The sequence below is a fragment of the Ranitomeya variabilis genome, chromosome 5, assembly GCF_051348905.1.
Source record: "Ranitomeya variabilis isolate aRanVar5 chromosome 5, aRanVar5.hap1, whole genome shotgun sequence".
Taxonomy (NCBI): Eukaryota; Metazoa; Chordata; class Amphibia; order Anura; family Dendrobatidae; genus Ranitomeya; species Ranitomeya variabilis.
In genome coordinates this window covers 331,852,587-331,874,754 of record NC_135236.1, presented here as the reverse complement: position 1 = coordinate 331,874,754, position 22,168 = coordinate 331,852,587, and the positions used below count along the sequence as shown (strand labels likewise).

The window sequence follows — 22,168 nt, the reverse complement described above, 5'->3', positions numbered from 1 at the left end:
GGCCGCCACAACTTTACCCTCTATAAGAGATATTTTTTCTTGGGGAAGTAGACATTTTTGCTTTATGGAATCTAGATTAAATCCCAAAAATGTCTGAAGAGAAAGTGGGATGAGTCTGGATTTTTTATAGTTGACGATCCAGCCCAGGTTTTCTAAGGACGAGACAGTGTCAGCTAATCGTTCCGCACACTGAAGGGATGAATTTCCTACAACTAAAAAATCATCTAAGTAGGGAATGATTAATGTGTCTCTCTGGCGAAGGTAGGCCATTACTTCTAACATTACCTTCGTGAAGATCCTGGGTGCCGTGGAGAGACCGAAGGGCATGGCTGTATACTGGAAATGATGAATCTCCCCCTCAAGAGTTACTGCCACTCTTAAGTATTTTTGATACCTACTATGGATAGGGAGATGGTAGTAGGCATCTTTTAAATCAATGCCGCCCATTCTACAATTTGGAAAAAGGAGCTTAATGGCCGATCTAATAGACTCCATTTTAAACGTATAATTTTTAATAAACGTATTGAGTTTTTTAAGATTTATAATTGTTCGAAATGAACCATCGGGTTTAGGGATTAAAAATAACGGAGAGTAGAACCCTTTACCCTCTTGTCCCTTTGGCACCCTAACTAAAACATTTTTAACTATAAGACTTCTAATTTCCAGTTCAAGGGCCTTCTGTTGCACTGGTGAGGAAAGGGCTGTTAAAATAAAGGAATCATGGGGAATTTGGAGGAATTCTATTTTCATTCCTTCCTTAATAATATTTAGCACCCAGGAACTTGACGTGATTTTTCGCCATTGGGGAAAGAAAAATTTTAACCTGCCCCCTACTGGGGTGTCTGGTGTTTCAGAATTTGTTGTCTCTACGGAAGGGGGGGCCTTTGAACATAGTGCCACCCTGTTTTCCCTCTCTTGTGGCCCATCGTGACGATCTTTCATTTTGTGTTCTTTTCCCGAACGGCCTCTTCCTAAAGGTCTTCCTATAGAAAGGAATTGAGGGGTCAGGGAAGGCTTTTTTCCTCTCTTTTGCTTTTTTGAGGATCTCGTCTAATGCTTTCCCAAACAAAAACTCACCCTCACACGGAATAGCGCAGATCTTAGCCTTTGACTGCGTATCCCCCTTCCAGCTCTTCATCCATAACGTACGTCTGGCATTATTAATTAGACCGGCTGATCTTGCTGCAAGGCGAAGAGAGTCAGCTGAAGCATCGGCCATGAATGCTGCTGCACCTCTAATTAGTGGTATCGCATCCCGCAATTTTTGTCTGGAGACCCCCTGTTCGATCTGTTGATCCAGCTGATCAATCCAAACAAGCATGGATCTAGCTGTGCACGTGCTGGCAATTGATGGCTTAAATATGCCCGTGGAAGCCTCCCATGATCGTTTCAGTGACGATTCTGCCTTCCGATCTAGAGGATCAGAAAGTAGGCCCGCATCCTCGACTGGTAGAGCTGACTGTTTTGAAGTGGAGGCGACTGCAGCGTCCACCTTAGGGATTTTAGTCCATGAAATTAACTCCTCATCATTAAAGGGGTACTTCCTTTTGGAGGCTGACGGGAGAAAACCTCTCTGGTCCTGTTTCTCCCACTCCCTCTTTATCAGTGCCTTAACCGCAGGAATTACTGGGAATGCTCTTCTCTTCCTCTCCGCCAACCCTGCAAACATGATGTCTTGTGCAGTTTGGTCGTCTTTTGTATCCTCACAACCTATAGTATTCCTGATGGACTTTACTAGGTTGTCCACCCCATCAAGGGGAAAACAAGCTCGACCCTCAATGTCGGAATGTGTTGAGGAAGAGGATGACGCCTGCGAGGAGTCTGAGTGGATAACGCCTTCCTCCTCGGACTCAGAGCTGGATATAGCCTTTTCTTTCCCGGATTTTTTAGGGGGGTACTGGCTTGTGAGATGGCCTGTAATTCCTCTCTAATTATGGCCCGTATATCTGTGACCGACATAGATGGACTCTGCATTGTTTCCGCCATACACTGATTGCAGAGTTTTTTGGGGTGGGAATCTGGGAGAGGCTCGTCACATAACGCACATTGCTTGTGCTTAGATTTCTGTCTCTTTTTGGCCTGGGAGAAGAAGACATTTGTGGAAAAGGGTGTCAGCTTTATAGGCAGAGGGGAAATCACACTCACCCAGTGAAGCTGTACGGTACCGAAATAGGAGGCTGCGACTTTCTGGATCTTGAATCCTTGGTCTCACTCCTGTGGCTGGCATCTGAGGACCTTCTGCTGGCTGGCTCACCTGCTGGGTCCACAGTCTTGCCTGGGGACGACATGTTGCATCGCCTTTGCAACTTCCCCCTTTTTATAGGCCAGGATCCGGTCAGTAAACTTTTTTTTTTTTTCTCTCTCAGCGGTGCACTGCGCATGCGCGAAACCGCGCTTTCCCCCACCGCTGTGTGAGTGACCCGGAAGTGCTCCTCTACCTCCGGGTCATTCTGGGGATTCTTACACCGCTCCACGCATGTGCGGCCGCCATTATCCCGGCCTGCGCTATGGAGCGGTGTACCGGCTGCCGCTGCAGCTGTGCCGCAGATCCCGGACCCTTTACCTGGTGGTCCGCGTCTGGAGCCTCTTCAAGGCCGCACCTCTGCAGCGTTGCTCTTGCGGAATCGGCGTCGTCTCTCCCGGACTCAGCCATCCCACATGCCGGCCAGACGAGGGGGGAGCCGTCTAACGGAATCTCCCCCGACGCTGCATCTGGACTGCATCCCCTGCCGTTCCCGCAGAAACCGCACAGGCGGATGCTCCTAGCCCAGGTAAGATCTTCTGTAGTCTTCAGAGATCCTGTCCCCTGGGAACAGGAAACCTAAACTGAGGAGGAGAGGGGGACCGCCCCCTTTTATGTCTCTGTAGGTTTCCTGTTCCTTGGGGCGGATCCCTATCTCCAGTGGGTGCTGTCATGGCGAAGGGTAAAACATGTATTTTATTGCCGCACTGGAGAAATACATTGCATTGAGCAGGCCATTGAGCATAACGAGTGATTTAATGTATGGATATTGATATATGTGGCAAGAGGGATATTGATGTTTACACGTGCCTCAGGTCTATGGTGCCATTTTATATTGGTATATGTCACCATCAATGTTGTCTTTTAGTAATGTGTTGTTTCTTAATAAAATCTGGTATTTTTTGGTACTCTGAGGTCTGATTCGTACTTTCTTTGTTTAGGTTGGTTGATACCAGTAATGTACATTCAGTGTGTGCATTCCAAATACTTACCTGTCCCTGTCTTCTGTCATTTACAGGGCCACTCCGACCTCTTTCCCTTTATCCTCTGACCACAGTTTTTGAACGCCAGATCTCACAGCGGACCATTACGTCCTCTCTCAATGTACATCTAGGAGGGCCTCGTTTTGTGCCCCATAAACATATCTTGAGAAAGCAAAAGCTGGAGTGGGCCAGCTAATCATAGCTGCAGTCATGTGGTCCCGAAATTGACATGAACAGCGCTGCAACTGGCGCAAGACGGCGACCAATAAGTATTTTAATGTACAGATGTTAATGATAACAAATGGAAAGTGAACAGAAAAAAAAGCCGACAATATGGTACTTTCAATTTTTACTTTTCCACTTGTAGCACTTGAGATCTGAAAGTGTTCCAAAACTTAAGTTTATAGCTTCGGACACTCAATGTAAAACTTTTATAATTGTTAAATGCAGAGCACAGAAACAAAAATGCACATGCTTGTTGTCTGGCTCCGTTCTATACGGCTATGTGCACACGTATTTTTGAGGTCTGAGGATTTTTCCGCAGCGGATTTGAGAAATCCGCAGGTTTAAAGGCACTGCGTTTTACCTGCGGTTTTACCGCGGATTCCACCTGCGGATTCCTATTATGGAGCAGGTGTAAACCGCTGCGGAATCCGCACAAAGAATTGACATGCTGAAGAATGTAAACCGCTGCGTTTCCGTGCGGTTTTTACCACAGCATGGGCACAGCGGTTTCTGTTTTCCATAGGTTTACATGGTACTGTAAATTCATGGAAAACTGCTGCGGACCCGCAGCAAAATCCGCAACAAGAGCACATAACCTAACTAAGCCAGTCTCTCGGTCATGGCTGTTACAAAGAAAGAAAAGGGGGCTGGCTTAGCTATTGAACTGAGTCACAAAGCTACACCCCTACTAGTGCCACTTAATTCTAGTGATCGGCAAGAACCACAGCAATCTGACCACTGGCAATCAAACCTTGTAGACATAGGACATCCTCATAATACCCCGACAGGTTTGAGGTGGTGCACATAGTAAGGCACTTACCTGCTAGAAAGAAATGATAACACATCAAGTCTGGATGTTTTGTGTTTATCAAATGTAGAAATTGGTCCGGCAAGTAAACGGCAACATAACTGTCTAGAAATGAAAGAAAAAGAAATTCAATTACAGTAACTTGCATATGGAACTGCAAATATACGTTACTTCTGAAAGACATTTACATGAGAAATTTTCATCAGTGAAGGTCCAGTGGCAGAGACATTCATGTATTGCTGTTCTGCTGAACTGAAGAGGCATATCTGATTATTCTGGTCTCAGCATCCAAACAGATCAACAAGTGAGCACAGCCTGCAATCTAAGGCGTAGGCCTCGTGTCAGATAGATTGGTCGCACTGTGTGCTACGTATAAGTATTAAGTATCGTCCATGTGGCAAAAAAGCAGCTCAAAATGTATATATATGCAATGTCAGATGCTGCCGTATTTTTATATTCTTGCAGTCACAGCAGATTCCATTTGACTTATTTTGCCAGGAGGTGCTGATCAGTTTTGTGTCTTGTGGCAAATATTTAATCAGGATACATAATGCTTGAGTGATTCCTGATCAATATATACATTCCACTGTCTAAAGAACCTCACGTTAAATACAAGTATACTCGAGTATAAGCTGAGGCACCTACTTTTGCCCCGGAAAACTGGGTAAGCTTATTGACTCGAATATAAGCCGGGTATGCATAGTCCCCCTCATCCCTGTCCTGCTATGCATGGCTCCCCCTGTCCTGGGTGGCTCCCCCAGTTGTATGCATGGCTCCCCCGGTCCCGCATTGCTTAGCTCCCCCGGTCCGCATGGCTCGGCTCCCCCCTTCCCCTGGTTGTATGCATGGCTCACATTGCCCCCCCTCCCCGTCATACTCACCCTCCTCACGCCTGCATCTCCGTCTCTGCATCTAAATTGTCCCACAGACCCCTCCTCAGTGGTCACGTGGTACCGCTCATTAAGGTAATGAATATGCGCTCCACGCCTATGGGAGTGGAGGGACGGAGATGAAGCGACGGAAGGTTCCCTCCGCCAGCGTTCTGGACAATTGACTCGTGTATAAGCCAAGGGGGCGTTTTCAGCGCAAAAAATTATGCTGAAAATCTCGGCTTCTGCACGAATATATATGGTACAACTCAGTATTTTACATCAGTATTTGTAAGCCAAAGTCACAAGTGGAGCCATCAGAGGAAAAGTATAATAGAAACACATCACCACTTCTGTACTGATCACCCACTTAATCTTAAAAATAATCAACTATTACTGAGCGTGTGTTCGTGGCCTTATTGATATCTATTTAGTTTCCAAGTGTGTTAGTTTTATACTTAGTATTTTCCATATAGAAATCTACTTACCGTATATACTCGAGTATAAGCCGAGATTTTCAGCCCATTTTTTTAGGCTGAAAGTGCCCCTCTCGGCTTATACTCGAGTCATTGTCCCAGGGGGTCGGCAGAGGAGGGCAAGCGGCAGCTGTGACATACTCACCTGCTCCTGGCGCGGTCCCTGCACGTCCCTGGTTCTCTGGGCGCTGACAACTTCTTCCAGCGTTGAGCGGTCACATGGTACCGCTCATTACAGTAATGAATATGGACCCGACTCCACTTCCATAGGGGTGGAGCCGCATATTCATTACTGTAATGAGCAGTAACGGTGACAGACGAACACTGGAAGAAGCGGTCAGTGCCCGGAGATCTAAATATCTCTATATCTCTATGGAGCATCTTATGGGGCCATAATCAGCATTTGTGGAGCACTATATGGGGCAAATATCTCTATGGAGCATCTTATGGGGCCATAATCAACGTTTGTGCAGCATTATATGGGGCAAATGTCTTTATGGAGCATCTTATGGGGCCATAATCAACGTTTGTGCAGTGTTATATGGGGAAAATATCTCTATGGAGCATCTTATGGGGCCATAATCAACGTTTGTGCAGCACTATATGGGGCAAATATCTCTATGGAGCATCTTATGGGGCCATAATCAACATTTGTGCAGCATTATATTGGGCAAATGTCTCTATGGAGCATATTATGGGGCCCTTATTAACCTTTATGCAGCACTGTATGGGGCAAATGTGTCTATGGAGCATCTAATGGGGCTATTATTAACCTTTGTGCAGCATTATATGGGGCATATTTTAATATGGAGCATCTTATGGGGCCCATCATGAACTGTATGGAGCATTATATGGGGCTCCTGATTCAATATGGATATTCAAAAACACATCCTACTGATATCTCAATTAATTTTACTTTTATTGGTATCTATTTTTATTTTTGAAATTTACCGGTAGCTGCTGCATTTTCCACCCTAGGCTTATACTCGAGTCATTAAGTTTTCCGTTTTTTTGTGGCAAAATTAGGGGTCTCGGCTTATACTCGAGTATATACAGTAATTATACTTCTGTGGTTTCTTTGGCACACACCCAGCCAATTATTATATCTTCAGTATTTATTATGGCATGACTCTAGACGTTCTCCATTTGGAGAACCGGTCAGCACAATTTTGTAATGTAAAGACATGGCTGCAATGGCGCTGTAATACTGATAACATTGATCCCTTCAGTGAAGAAATCGACTTTGTGATTTTCCTTTAATTAAAATTTGAAGTTTTCTGCCATTTAGATTTTGGAGCACAGGGGCCGGACTGTGCATGTGGACTTCACCGTCTGTCATTCCCCAGCCACTGTTCCTGCCTCCAGTCTATGAATAACGGGTCACTGCTTTTTCGATGACCAGCCTCCTCCATTTGAAATCTCCTCCTTAACCCCTTAATCCCAGAGTATTCATGACCAGGAGAAATTTTACAATTCTTATCAGTGTCTCTTCATGAGGTAACATGCTTGAACGCTTCAACGGATCCCACTGATTCTGATTCTGTTTTTTCATGACATATTGTACTTCATACCAGTTTAAAAAAATGTTCGCTATAACGTGAGTTTATTTGTGTGAAAAAAAAATTTGAGAACATTTCGCAATTTTCAAACTTTTAATTCTTACACCCTTAAACCAAAGAGTTATATCACAAAAATAGCTAATAAATAACATTTACCACATGACAAATTGACACCTATATCATTTTTCGATCATCATTTTATTTTCTTAAGATGTTATAGGGGTTAAAAGTTGATCATCAATTTTTCATTTTTCCAACAAAATTTACAAAACCATTTTTTTTAGGGACCACATCACATTTGAAGTGGCTTTGGGGCCCTATTTGATAGAAAATACCCCAAACGGCACCCCTCAAAACCACATTCAAGAAGTTTACTAACCCTTGAAGTGCTTCACAAGAATTAAAGCAGTGAGGAAGGAAAAAAAAAAATGAACTTTTTTTCCCCACAAGCCCCATTTTTTATTTTTTTTTCACAAGGGTAACTTGAGAAAATGGACCCCAAAATTTGGTGGCAAATTTCTCCCTAGTATGCCGATACCCCATAAGTAGTAGAAAACAAATATAGGCATACAACCCTAATGAGACACTCCATAATTATGTGCTATTTTCTTTTTATGTCCAGGGTAGTACTTTATGAATGGACTGATGAGGATGTCCAATTTATGGAGTCATGCTTGTAACCTTTGGCTAAGCAACATTATCTCCTACATTTAAGATAGACTTGCAGCCAAGGTTGTATGCCTATATTTGCTGCTTTGTAGTGTGTGAGCAGCTCAGCACATGTGCGTTGGTAACTTATTTCTATTAGTTTTGCAGTGGGGTCTTTATATTTACTTACATATTTAAATGGACAATGTAGACTACAGTTCGGGCATTAGCACTATCCATTACACTCTATATGATCATTAGGTCATTTAGACCTGGATCCCTTCTTTATAGGGAGGTAACAGCGTTTTCTTTATCATGGCAAAGGTATAGGCCAACTATACTTATAACCTCTATACGAGTCTGATATTTCATATGACTTCATTTTTTGAGTGGACCAATCATTTATTACACGACTGCTCATTGGTTTCCCTTGTAAGACTATCTGCCCACGTTGCGTTTTTTAAGCGTTTTTGCCGCATTTTTCCGCTGCGGAAATGCTTAAAAAACACTTACAAAACGCATCCCATTATTTTAAATGGCATTCCAAAATTGTTGTGCCCATGCTGCGTTTTTTTCCACAGCGGAAACGCAACGCAGAAAAAAACGCAGCATGTTCATTAATTCTGCGGAATCGCAGCAATTTTGCAGCTATAGAATTGAATTGGGAAGCATGGAAAAAAACGCATGAAAAACACGAGAAAAACGCTACAAAAACGCGAGCGGATTTCCTGGCAAGGGAGTCGGGTTTTGATGAGGAAAATTCTGCTTGCATTCTGCAACGTGGGCATATAGCGTAAGTGTTCCACGTCCCATTAAATGAATACTTGTTAGGCCATGTGCACACGCTGCGGATTCCATTGTGGAATTTTCCGCAGCGGTTTTGATAAATCCGCAGTGCAAAACCGCTGCGGTTTTTACTGCGGATTTATCGCGTTTTTTATTGCGGTTTCCGCTGCGGGTTTTCACCTGCAGTTTCCTATTGGAGCAGGTGAAAAACCGCTGCGGATTCCGCACAAAGAATTGACATGCAGCGGAAAATAAACTGCTGCGTTTCTGCGCATTTTTTTCCGCAGCATGTGCACTGCGGATTTCATTTCCCATAGCTTTACATGGTACTGTAAATGCAAGGGAAACCGCTGCGGATCCGCAGCAAAATCCTCAGCGTGTGCACATACCCTGACAAGCTAGAGGTCAAACCTACGCGGCAAGATACAGACATAATCTCTTTAGGTTGAGCAGCATGTAAGGGCTCTCCTCTATCATCCCTCTGGACATGTGAAGGTTATTCATTTCTTTTATCATATCATTTCTCTGGCTGTCTCGATTGTAAAGGACCTGATTATAGGCCTTATATTTGAATATGGTCTTGCCCTTTGAGTGTATTCGATAGAATTAGCAATCGAGTTGTTGGTTTTGTCTGTTTGAGAAAGTAATTAAGTCAGGGGAAGGTGGATCTCATTCTAAACCCCAATGATAACATCTCCCCCTTCTGGACTACCTGGATAACCAGTCTATACCTCTGCTTTTAGTTTGAAATCTAACTACCCCTCCAAGATGATTTATTCCCCTACAATTGTGATACCTTTACCTGTGGAGATTAGGGGATTGTAGGGGTCACATAGGGGGAGCCTTGAGCGGGGGTGCCATATTGCATTCAAGCTAGGGTGCCAATCTCCACAGTAAGGCAGGATTGTGATTAGGGTGAGTGAGAATTTATACTCAGGTATTGGAATTTGTTTTCTCATCAAGACAAATAATTCTATTCATGAGTATTGGGTTTTGTACCATGTACATGTACCAATCAGAGTGTTCTTGTGCCTGGTTGGGCAAGTCATCAAATTTTAAGTCCATTATTTTTATTTTTTTTAATTTTTTAGTGGTATTAGGCTATGTGCACACGTTGCGGATTTTGCTGTGGAAACGCCACTGTGGGTCCACAGCAGCTTTCCATGCATTTACAGTACAATGTAAACCTATGGAAAACGCAATCCGCGTAAACGGATTACATTCCGCAGCATGTCAATTCTTTGTGCGGATTCCGCAGCGGTTTACACCTGCTCCATAATAGGAATCCGCAAGTGTAAAACCGCAGTGGAATCCGCACAAAATCCAGGGTAAATCTGCAGGTAAAACGCAGTGCCTTTTACCTGCAGATTTATGAAATCCGCTGAGGAAAACTCTGCAGCCATCAAAAATACGTGTGCACATAGCCTTAGTGTCTTTTGATGAGCCTTGCTTTCACTAATCCAACCATTACAATTTTTGTAAGCTATTAAATAGAGGGAGGACAAGATGCTAGAGACAGAGGAAGGACATCCACTGATATTTAGTAGTAACACAGGGGTGATGTCAGGAGACAATGTGTATAATTAGGTATCATCAGTATGTACAGTAGTGTTCAAAATAACAGCAGTGTGTTTAAAAACATGAGTTAATCACAAAATCTTTATATTAGTATTAATTTCCATGCATTGGGAACTTTGCACACTGTTTTCTGATCCAAAAGATGAGAAATGTATATAATTTTACCTAATTTACGGAAAATAACAAAAAATGAACATTGGGCTGTTCTGAAAAATAGCAGTGTCTGCATTTGTCTTTACAAACTCACAATATGTACTATTTTTTGTGGATTTAGCATTCCATTGAATCACTAACCTAATATTTAGATGTATACCCACAGTTTTTTTTTAGAACTGCTTCACATTTATGTTGCATATAGTCAACCAACTTCTGGCACCTGCCAACTATTATTCCAGCCCAGGATGCTTGGACCACATCTCATAACTTTTTGGCATTTGTTGACTTTGCCTCAGAAATGGCATTTTTGATGTCACCCCATAAGTATTTATCAGATTAAGGCCCGGGGATTGGGTCGGCCACTCCATAACCTCAATTTTGTTGTACTGTAGTCAAAATTTTGCTCGTTTCCTGGAGTGTTTAGCATTGTTGTCTTGTTTAAACATCAATTTCAAGGGCATATCATCTTCAGCGTAAGGCAACATGACCTCTTCAAGTTTATTAATATATGCAAACTGGTCAATGAACCCTGTTATGCGGTAAATAGGTCCGGCACCATAGTAAGAGATACATGCCCATATGATGCTTCCACAACCATGCTTCACTGTCTTCAGAGTGTACTGTGGCTTGCATGCAGAGTTTGAGGGTCGTCTGATTAACTATCTCCAGCCCTTGGACCCAAAAAGAACAATTTTACTTTCATCAGTCCACAAAATGTTTCTCCATTTCTCTTTAGGCCAGTTGATGTGTTTTTGTATCCGCTGTATTCATTGTATAAACTTCAGTAATTTATTTTATTTTTTTTTTTAAGAGTGGGACTTTGCGGGGACTTCTTGCTGAGAGATTAGCTTCACAAAGGCGTCTTCTAACTGTCACAGAACTCACAGGTAACATGGGCCTGTCTTTAATCATCCTGGAGATGATCATTGGCTGAGCCTTTGACATTCTGGCTATTCTTCCATCCATTTGAATGGTAGTCTTCCATTTTCTTTTAAGCTGAACAGCCGATCATTGTCTGCACTTCTTTATGTTTTACCCTCTCCAATCAACTTTTTAATCAAAGTACACTGTTCTTCTGAACAACGCCTTGAACAACCCATATTTCTCAGGCCTTCAAGGAGAAATGCATGTACAACATGTCCTGGCTTCACCCTTAAATAAGGGCCACCTGATTCACACCTGTTTCTTCACAGAATGATTGATCTCCATAATTGAACTCCACACTGCTATTATTTTGAACACGCCCATGTTCAATTAATTATTCTAATACACATGCTCAAAAACATGCAGATCATGAGTACAGAGTCTGTTGGTTTTCTTAGAATCTCCTGCACCAACTGGTAAATAGTTTTTTTATATATAAATTATATTACCACATGTCAATGATTAATCTGGTTAGACATATTGGACTGCTATTATTTTGAACACTATTGTAGATGGTACTGAACATCGAATCTACTGATTGTTTGTCCAATAGGGGCAGTTTACAAGGAGTAGAGGAGGGGACCTAGAATTGAACCTTGATGATCCCCAACAGTAAGAGGAAGCGGAGAGAAAGAGGAGGCAGCAAAAGATACAGTGATGGGGTGGTTTGAACAGAACCAAAAGAGAGCAGGATCCTTAAGCCGGATACTGTGGATCACTATGCTCCGCTCTGTTGAATGCTGCAGAGAGATCCAGGAGAATCCGCATGGAGTAGTGACCAATAGATTTAGCTGTTAGTAGATCATTAGAGACTTTAGTAAAGGCAGTTTCAGTAAAATGCAAGGAGAAGAAACCGGATTGTAAAAAGTCAAGAAGAGCGTTATCTGAAAGACAGAGGATTAGTCTGGACTGGACCAAGCATTCCAGGAGTTTAGAAATTAAGGGAAGATTAGAGACAGATCTGTAGTTAGCAAAGCAGTTCTGGTAGAGGGATTGTTTTTTAAGTAATAGGTATATGCTGGCGTGTTTGAAGGAGGTGTTACGTGCACGCCGCTAGGTTCAGATAGGGGCGGGACAGGTCTCATGAATTCTTTGGAACTCTGGGGAAACGGTTACTCAGGGCGACCATGCACTGTATCTCCCGCAGGCACAAGATGGAACCACTTGCTCACACAGACACAATTAATAGAGTCTTCATGAACAGGTGAACAGTGTAGTTTAATACCACAGTACATCCAGTACAATTCAAGTCTCTTACGCACAGGCTTCATAAGGCCATGTGCACACGTAGGTTCGGGTCCCTGCGGGTTCTCCCGCAGCGGATTTGATAAATCTGCAGGGCGAAACCGCTGCGGTTATCCCTGCAGATTTATCGCGGTTTGTTTTGCGGTTTCCGGTGCGGGTTTACTCCTATACTATTGATGCTGCATATGCAGCAATATGCAGCATCAATAGTAATGTTAAAAATAATAAAAAATGGTTATATACTCGCCCTCTGACGTCCCGTTCTCCTCGGCGCTGCACGTGGCGGTCCGGTTCCAAAGATGCTGTGCGAGAAGGACCTTTGTGACGTCACGGTCATGTGAGACCGGACGGCCGCGTGCAGCGCTGAGAGGTGAGTATATCATTATTTTTTATTTTAATTCTTTTTTTTTTACACAAATTTGGTTCCCAGGGCCTGGAGGAGAGTCTCCTCTCCTCCACCCCGGGTACCATCTGCACATTATCCGCTTACTTCCCGCATCGTGGGCATAGCCCCATGCGGGAAGTAAGCGGATCAATGCATTCCTATGTGTGCAGAATCGCAGCGATTCTGCACAAAAGAAGTGACATGCTGCGGAATGTAAACCGCTGCGTTTCTGCGCGGTTTTTCCCGCAGCATGTGCACAGCGGATTGCGGTTTCCATAGGGTTTACATGTAACTGTAAACGCAATGGAAACTGCTGCGGACCCACAGCTGCAGAAACACTGCGGTTCTGCGGTAAAAACCGCTATGTGTGCACATAGCCTAAACAGTACAGCTGCTTCCTAAAGGCACATTGACTAACAGTCTCTTGTGATAGCACAGTTCAAGACTCTTTACAAAGGCACAGTTGTATACAGCAGCCGTTCTAGCACAGTAGATAGAGGAGGGGGGGAGGGTTTGCTGAGGGAGATTATCTCTGTGACACAATTCCTTCCAGTACTTACCTTCCTGCTCCTGATAGACTTTCTCAACTAGCAGTAGAGGGGTTAGTCCAGCTCCACTCTGTAATGGAATCCTGTGTCCCTATGGTTCACTTGCCTGAACTTTTGTGAGACAGATCATACACTACTCATCCCTTCAGCTGCTGCCAGAATAGTAAACAAGTTTACCACAATTCCCCTAGGGCTCTGCTAATCACTCCCTGTCTCCTGTGACTGTTAACTCCTCTAGTTTCTGGATGCTTTTGAAGCAACAGCAGTCATCCTTACTTCTGCATGTCACAGAGGGAATGATAGCAGATCAGAGAAAAGGTTAAATAAACTATACAAAGGACATTAAAAGGGCCTCATAAAACATTAATATGTTAGTTAATAAAGTACATGATCTGGAAAACAGCTGAGGTAGATGATGCTGGAAATACAATTACCGGTAGTGCAAATAGGGCCTTATGCAAAGACATAAGAGAAATTAAACACACAGGAATAGCTCACCTGATATGGTTATGGGACCACAACAGTAAATTAAATTGTTGGTTTGTTTGTTTGTTTTTTTGTTTTTTGTTTTTTTAACTCAGCTGCTGCAGACTCTCAAATAAAAGCCATTAGATGGTTGACCAAAGTTTAGGGTTTATTTCTGCACTGACGATACCTGCTGACTATACTGTTGTCTTGGATCAAGGTGTTCAGAAATGGATCCCTGGATCAAATAGTTTTAATAGATATTTATCAACGCATTTTGAAGTACACCACTTTTTCATCACGACAAACCACATATTAAGGGCTTGTTCACACTTTGCTTTTTTTGCTGCGGATTTTTCAGCTGCGGATTTGGAAAAATCGCAGTGCAAAACCGCGGTGGTTTTCACTGCGGTTTTTTGTGCGGTTTCTACTGCGGATTCCACTGCGGGTTTACAACTGCACTTTCCTATTGGTGTAGGTGGAAAACCGTTGCGGAATCCGCAGAAAGAATTGACATGCTACTTCTTTTTTTCCCGCAGAAAATCCGCGCGGATTTTCAAGCGGAAAAATGCAAAGTGGGCACAGCGGTTTTTGTTTTCCATAGGGTAACATTGTACTGTACCCTGCATGGAAAACTGATGCGGATCCGCAGCTGCAAATCCGCTGCGGATCCGCAGCAAAAACCGCAAAGTGTGAACATAGCCTTACACCTTGATCTAAGATACCGGTATCGTCAGCACCGCCGAGATGGACTCTGAAATTCCTTTTACCCATCTAATGATCTGGAAAATAGACTACAAAATATTTGCCTGGTTGGAGTGCTCAAAAGGGCAAAAGGAAAAACTGTAGCAGAATCTTTAGAATCTTGACTACTGAAAAGCTTTGGAAAAGAAGCACTAACACCTCTACTCGCCTTTGAAAGGGTGCATAGACGATATCTACCACCAGGTTCTCTGCCATTGCCTGTTCTCCTAACGCTGCTACACTTCAGGAATTTCCATCCTGGATTAAAGGGAGTCTGTCACCCCATTTTTCGCCTATCAGCTGCGGCCACCGCATATCCATGAAGTAAGCACAATGTTTTTAAACCTTTTCTGAAAAATCTTGGCAAATGGATACCCTACTGCTTTAGATGGTTAAAAGGAATCTGTCACCCCATTTTTCACCTATAACCTGCGGCCACCGCCATCAGGGGCTTATCTACAGCATTCTGTAATGAGATTAAAAATAAAGCTTCATGTGAATAAAAAAGTTAAATTTCACCGTGAATAATACAGGACTATCAATGGTTCTACACCACAACACTGAAATCATATAAACTAAAAGGTGTACCATGAGCACAAATACTAAAACTCATCATAAAAAAATGTAGAATTTTATTGAACGACAAGAGATATATAAAATAAAATACGTCAAATACCAAAGTTGGCCAGAAGGTGGCGACATAGGGTAACAAATCAGCAAATCCCTCAAGAAAGTGATTGGAACAATTAAAAATATGTGATAGTGTGGTAACTATAAAAAATAGAAATGTGAACATAAAATGCAGTGAAAAAACATCAAAATTTATGTGAGGTAAAGTAAATACCGTGAGTATGCTGTGGAACCAACCTGTCCCTACGCACGTTTCGGCAGTAAAAAGCCTTCTTCCGGGGCAGAATGCTGTAGATAAGCCCCAGATGTAACCTGAAAGATAAGAAAAACAAGTTAGATTATACTCACCCAGGGGCGGTCCCAGTGCGTTTGGTCCGATGGGCGCCGCGGTCCGGGTCCAGCGCCTCCCATCTTCATACGATGACGTCCTCTTGCTTCCTGTCGCGGCTCCTGCGCAGGCGTATTTTATCTGCCCTGTTGAGGGCAGAGCAAAGTACTGCAGTGCGCAGGCGCCGGGCCTCTCTGACCTTTCCCGGGGCTTGCGCACTGCAGTACTTTGCTCTGTGCCCTCAACAGGGCAGATAAAATACGCCTGCGCAGGAGCCGCGACAGGAAGCAAGAGGACGTCATCGTAAGATGGGAGGTGCTGGACCCGGACCGCAACGCCCATTGGACCAGACCGCACCGAGACTGCCCCTGGGTGAGTATAATCTAACTTGTTTTTCTTATCTTTCAGGTTACATCAGGGGCTTATCTACAGCATTACAGAATGCTGTAGATAAGCCCCTGATGGCGGTGGCCGCAGCTTATAGGCGAAAAATGGGGTGACAGATTCCTTTTAACCATCTAAAGCAGTAGGGTATCCAGTTGCCATGATTTTTCAGAAAAGGTTTAAAAACATTGTGCTTACTTCATGGATATGAAGACGTTGTGCCCACTGCAGGTCCCTTATGCTATGCTACATTCTGCCAGGCTAAAGGTTACTGCATTAGTAGAAACCATCTTTTCAAGTCATCTAAGGAGGTCCTACAGTGTCTGAACACCAACAAGCACAGACTGAAATGGGATACGTTTTTTTTTTTTCTTGTAAAGTATCAGGAGTTTTATCCTGTAGTTACTATGCCATTTATGTTTTTTTTAAAAAAAAAACATTTTAAAATAAAGGCATATTTTAGTTACTCTCTAGCCTGTATACCTTCTGGTGGTCCTTTGTTCTTTATTGCTTTGGTTTTTGGTCATTTATGTTTTTGTACTTACTGTACCAGCAACAGGAAGTTAATCTATTTACTTGCACTTTTACTTTGTATGCGGGATCTGCTTGTACCTGTCAAATTACTTAATACTTTTTAAAAGAGCAGGTAATGCTTTGTGTCCGAAGGCATGATGCATATATTTGCTTCCACTCTCTCTGTTGGAGAAAAATGTGTTAGAATTTACTTTTTCACTTGTGTTTTTCTTTTAGAGGATCTGTAGAAGGGCTTTAAAGTTATGTGCCTCATCAGAAACTTGGGAGCCTGGTGTCAAACCACAGTATAGACATGTAATATATTGCATGAACCTCAAATTTCATCATGGTGCATTACCGTAATTAAATATTATTGCATGAAATATAAGGGGAATGCAAACAAAAGATATGCTGCGTATTCCTGGCTTCGCCAATATGAACCAGCCATAATCTTCTCAGCGAAGACTTAGCTAGAGAAGGACAGTCCAGAGATTGTGGGCTACTTTCTGTTATCATTCTGAATACTCTACTATGCTAGGGAAGTATGTGTATGAGTACATGGGTCCACTGAGGTCACTTGTCAACAAGGTTACATATCTGGGAGAAACCTGTTGGTTTGAACCAAAATAAAAAATAATACCCCTAAAAAATAATTTAATATTCTTAGGTAAAATTACCCTTTTAGAGTCAGGGGACAACAACAATCTTAACAATACTAAAAAAGGATAGAGGTAAATATGGTGAGGGGGTGATCTTTCCCTTACTCACCCTACCTTACCGCGGAGGTTGGCACCCTAAGTTCGGCATGGCGCACCCACTCGACGACGGCTCTCCTTTAAGACCCTTGGAGGGGAACTAACAATGAAACACCATCACCAATACCAATATTATCTAAAGTGCTAATGTGCTTGAAAGTGCTCAGCCAAAAACTGCATCAGTAAATGCTCTTATAATTGATGTACCAAGTTATTTCAGGGTTGATGTCTTTTCAAACCCTGATGACTCATGAATAAGGTGCATTTGTGAGCAATACCATAGACAGAGAAAATGGATATACCTCAAAATTTCAGCGGCTATTGCAGAGTAAGTGACATACTATCATGGGTTAACCCCTTATCAGATAAAACATATACAAAAGATAAAGAGTTGCCACTCCAAATTCAAATCAATAGCAAGTCTATAGGCTCAGAATGGCATAATTATGTTCAAATAATACATACACCTCTTAACTCTATATCAGAACTGATGCAGGGAATAAATCAGTCCATAAATTGACAGTGGTCAAAACAATATTAAAGGATGTACTCATCCGATTGGTTGCCCATGCCGACGCGTTTCTCCCCAGGATAGTAAACCAGGGTTCATCAGGGGAAAGAAAAGGGCTTCTCCCAGCGTGAGGCAGCTATAATGAGCCGCGTCTCGTCGTGACCGCTTGCAATAAAGGGTTACATATGTCTCACCGTATTCTTGTTTAAGTACCACTTGCCACCATAGAAAGCATGCACCCAGCTGGAAGTGACGCATCATCAGTCCGATAGCGTCACCAGATTTCCGGTGGGTGAAGCGCATATGCGTTCCAGCCAGAGAGTTCTCTAGCCGCCCGGAAGAAGAATATTGGGCGCGGTACTATAAGAGCATGAAGTGGAACGCTATGCGCTCCACCTCACAGGCAAAGTGGAACGGAAATGACTGATGACAGTCATAAAACCAATGAAAACTCAGGACATCCCGTAGTTGAAAAGCCAATGCGTTCCAGCTATACATAGCCTATCTAGATGTCTATAGAGAAATTAATTAATAAGAGGCAACATTAAAAAAAAAAATTGGTTGCCTAGAAACAGACAATTGGAAGGCAGCGCTCAAAAGAGAAAAAGGAAAACACCATCATAAATGACGCTGTAATTACCTTTAAGTCTGTTTAAATGAGCAATGTCATTAAATATTATGCTAAACGGCATCAACTAAGAGCGGTGACACAGCATTATAACCCCTCTCATGCAAGGGTCTATTCAAGTATCAATGTACAATAAGTTTTATCAACCACTGTTGGGTAAGTAGGGTTAGCTCCATTAACCATTAAAGATATCGCTCCACTTTTAAGTGGAAAACTATCCTGTGGTCTTGTGAAAGACCTATACAGTACACCAGTAGTTCCTTATCATTTTAGACCATAACATGAATACAAGTATATCAGATGAAACTCGTGAAGTAGAGCTGCTCATTTAAACCAAGAGGGGACATGGATTCCATGAGGATCTACTCACCAAACCTGATAATAATAATAATAATTTTTATTTATATGGCATTCTCCTTGACTCAGACACTATCCTGGCATCGATAGATGTGGAGACCTTCTACAGCAGCATACCACAAAATAAAGGTATCGAAGCCATTGAGTATTATCAAAAAAGCAAGGGGAAATCATTGTCTCCCACACAATCATTTTTTGCTAAAATTGCTTAGATATGTGCTGACACACAACTTCCTTTTGTTCAATGGTGATTTCCTCTACCAGCTCAGACGCACAGCGATGGGGACTCTGTGTGCCCCTACCTATGCTAATTTGCTCATGGGCTGGTTGGAGGAGACTGTGGTTTTTAGGGACAAGGATGTCACATGGTGCCCCCGCATTGTCTTTTGGAGGCGTTATACTGATGACATCCTCGTCCTTTGGTCAGGGGATGGTGACTCATTTAGAAAATTTGTGGACCACCTTAATGTGAACAACCTGGGTCTAAGGTTTACCTGCAAAGTAGGGAGAGATAGTATTCCCTTTCTGGATGTTCTCATTTGGAAAGGTAACCAGGGTACATAGAATAGCACTATTTATCGCAAAAATAGAATTATTCTTACCGTTAATTCGGTTTCTAGGAGCCTTCCACGACAGCCACCAGGACGTTATCTCCATACCCTAATGGGGGACAGGGAGCACAAGAGGTTAAAAACCCCTCCCACCTCCCATTAACCAGTGACTTACAACTGAACCCATAGCACCGGTTACCTTTAGGTTCTCAGAAAAAAATATCCAAGAACATCGGGAGGGAATTAATGCTGTCGTGGAAGGCTCCTAGAAACCAAATTAACGGTAAGAATAATTCTATTTTCTCTAGTAGCCTTCCACGACAGCCACCAGGAGGAATGCCAACCAATTCTGTATTTAGGGAGGGACCACAGCCTGAAGAACCTTCCGGCCAAAGACTAGATCCCGGTTGGACCAGAAGTCCAATCTATAATGCTTGGTAAAAGTGTGTAGAAAAGACCATGTTGCAGCCCTGCAAATCTGCTCCGTTGAAGCACCAGCCCTTTCAGCCCAAGAGACGGAAGTAGATCTGGTGGAATGAGCCTTTAGGCCCGCAGGAACCGCAATATTCTGAGCTAGATATGCTTCAGTAATGGCCTTTCTTATCCAGTTGGCAATGGTACTCTTCGCTACCTTTTTGCCCTTGTTTCGGCCAGACAGATGAACGAAGAGATTTTTGTCGATTCTGAAAGATTTAGTCTGTTCCAAGTAGTGTAATACTATGCGTCGTACATCCAAGGTATGAAATCTGCATTCTTCTGGATTTGAAGGATTGTGACAGAATGATGGGAGGACTATATCCTGTGACCGGTGAAATTCTGACACTACTTTTGGAAGAAAGCACGGATCTGGATGGAACACAATGGAATCATCCCTTATGGTAAGATAAGGTTCTCTAATTGAGAGGGCTTGTATCTCCCCCACTCGTCTTGCAGTAGAAATTGCAACTAAAAAGGCGGTTTTACAGGACAGAAGCTGTGAGGAACAAGATGATAATGGCTCAAATGGAGGAGCCATAAGGCCCTTTAGTACTACGTTCAAGTCCCATGATGGTACAAAGATTTGTTGTCTTGGGCAATGTCTTGACGCTGAGACCATAAACCTTTTTATCCATCGAAGACAGAACTCAAGGCTGACACTTGAACCTTTAAGGTACTTGGCTTCAGCCCCAACTCCAATCCTTTTTGTAGAAAATCTAATATTTGTGAGATATTAGGATGAAAAGGATCAGGATCATGAGGATGACACCACGAGGAGAACCTCTTCCAAATTTTGCTATATATAGCATTGGTGACAGGTTTTCTAGATTTCTGTAAGGTAGAGATTACCGACTCTGAAAGACCTTTAGCTCTTAAAACCTGGGCTTCAACAGCCAGGCTGCCAGCTTGAATTTTTGCGGGTCCGGATGATAAAAGGGGCCCTAGAAGAGTAGATCCTCTGAATTTTGAAGAAAAACTGGACAGTCCACTTTCAGTTCTCTGATGAGGTGATACCAGCTCCTCTTCGGCCATGCCGGAGCTACTAAGATAGTCGGGACCTGATCGTCTCGGATCTTCCAGAGGGTCCTTGCAAGCAACGGTATTGGAGGAAATACGTATGCTAGTTGGAACCTCCATGTACGAGCAAAGGCGTCTACTCCTTGAGACCTGTCTCTGGGGTCTAGAGAGAAGTAGTTCTTGACCTGTGCATTCTGGCTTGATGCTAGAAGATCTATGTCGGGAAGTCCCCATCTGTCCGTCAACATTCTGAAAACATCCGTCTTCAGGCTCCATTCTCCTGGTTGTAAATCGTGACGACTTAGGAGATCCGCATGAACGTTTACTGACCCTTTGAGCTGTATTGCTGATAGTGAGAGGAGATGTTTCTCTGCCCAGCAAAAAATTATGTTTGATATTACTCTCAATGGGTTGAGCTTCAGACTCCCCTGTTGTTTTATATGCGCCACCGTCGTCATATTGTCCGAGTAGACTCTGACATGTTGACCTACAATCAGACTGCTGGCAGCCAGAAGGGCCTTCTCCACTGCCATCAATTCTCTGAAGTTGGAAGAATTGGAGCTTTCTTCCCAATTCCAGTGACCTTGGAATGGGATTTGCAAGACAACTGCTCCCCAGCCTTTTTGACTGGCGTCCGTTGTCACTGTCACCAGTGGATCTTGTATCCAGTCCACTCCTTTCTGCAAGTTTGTTTGGATCGCCCACCAGGTTAACGAGGCTTTTACCTCCCTGGAGTGCACACTCTTCTGTGCAGGAAATTTGGATTTCCGTTCCAGTTTTGTAGGATATGTGCTTGCAGAACTCTGGAGTGGCCTTGGGCCCACTGGACTGATTGTATGCAAGCTGTCATCGATCCCAGAAGAGACATTGCAGTTCGCAGAGTAGGAGACCGTTGCTTTTTGACCTTGGATATCAGGTTCCTCTGGTGTTCCTCTGGCAGGAAAGACTTTTGATTTCCTGAGTCCAAAAGGACTCCGAGGAATTTTATCACCTTTGATGGAAATAGATGAGACTTCTTCAGATTGGGTATCCAACCCAAAAGCTGTAAGATGCTCAGAGTGTTGGAGATTCTCTGATTGAGAATTTTGGCGGAAGGACCAATTATTAAGAGGTCGTCCAAGTACGGCACTAAAGCGACGTCTTGGTTCCTGATATGAGATACGGCTTCCGCCATGACTCTGGAGAAAACCCTTGGGGCCGAGGAGATCCCGAAGGGGAGAACATTGTATTGGAAATGTAAGATTTTGTGATTGAACTGGACCGCAAATCTTAGATATCTCCTGTGACGAGGATGTATTGGGATATGGAAATAGGCATCCTTGAGGTCTATTGTTGCCATATATGAATGAGGAGCTATCAGAGGAATGGCTGTTTTT

The 22,168-nt window shown here is 43.1% G+C and overlaps 1 protein-coding gene across 3 annotated transcripts in view; it reads right to left on the bottom strand.

Annotated features, from left to right (window-relative positions):
- The window catches only part of GSAP (gamma-secretase activating protein), a 167,420-nt gene that overhangs the window by 45,751 nt on the left and 99,501 nt on the right, over positions 1–22,168 (bottom strand). For all 3 annotated transcript variants that reach the window (XM_077264715.1, XM_077264716.1, XM_077264717.1), the window contains one exon: positions 4,271–4,363. In XM_077264715.1, the coding sequence (XP_077120830.1) occupies positions 4,271–4,363 (93 nt within the window). The remainder of the gene's footprint in view (positions 1–4,270; positions 4,364–22,168) is intronic.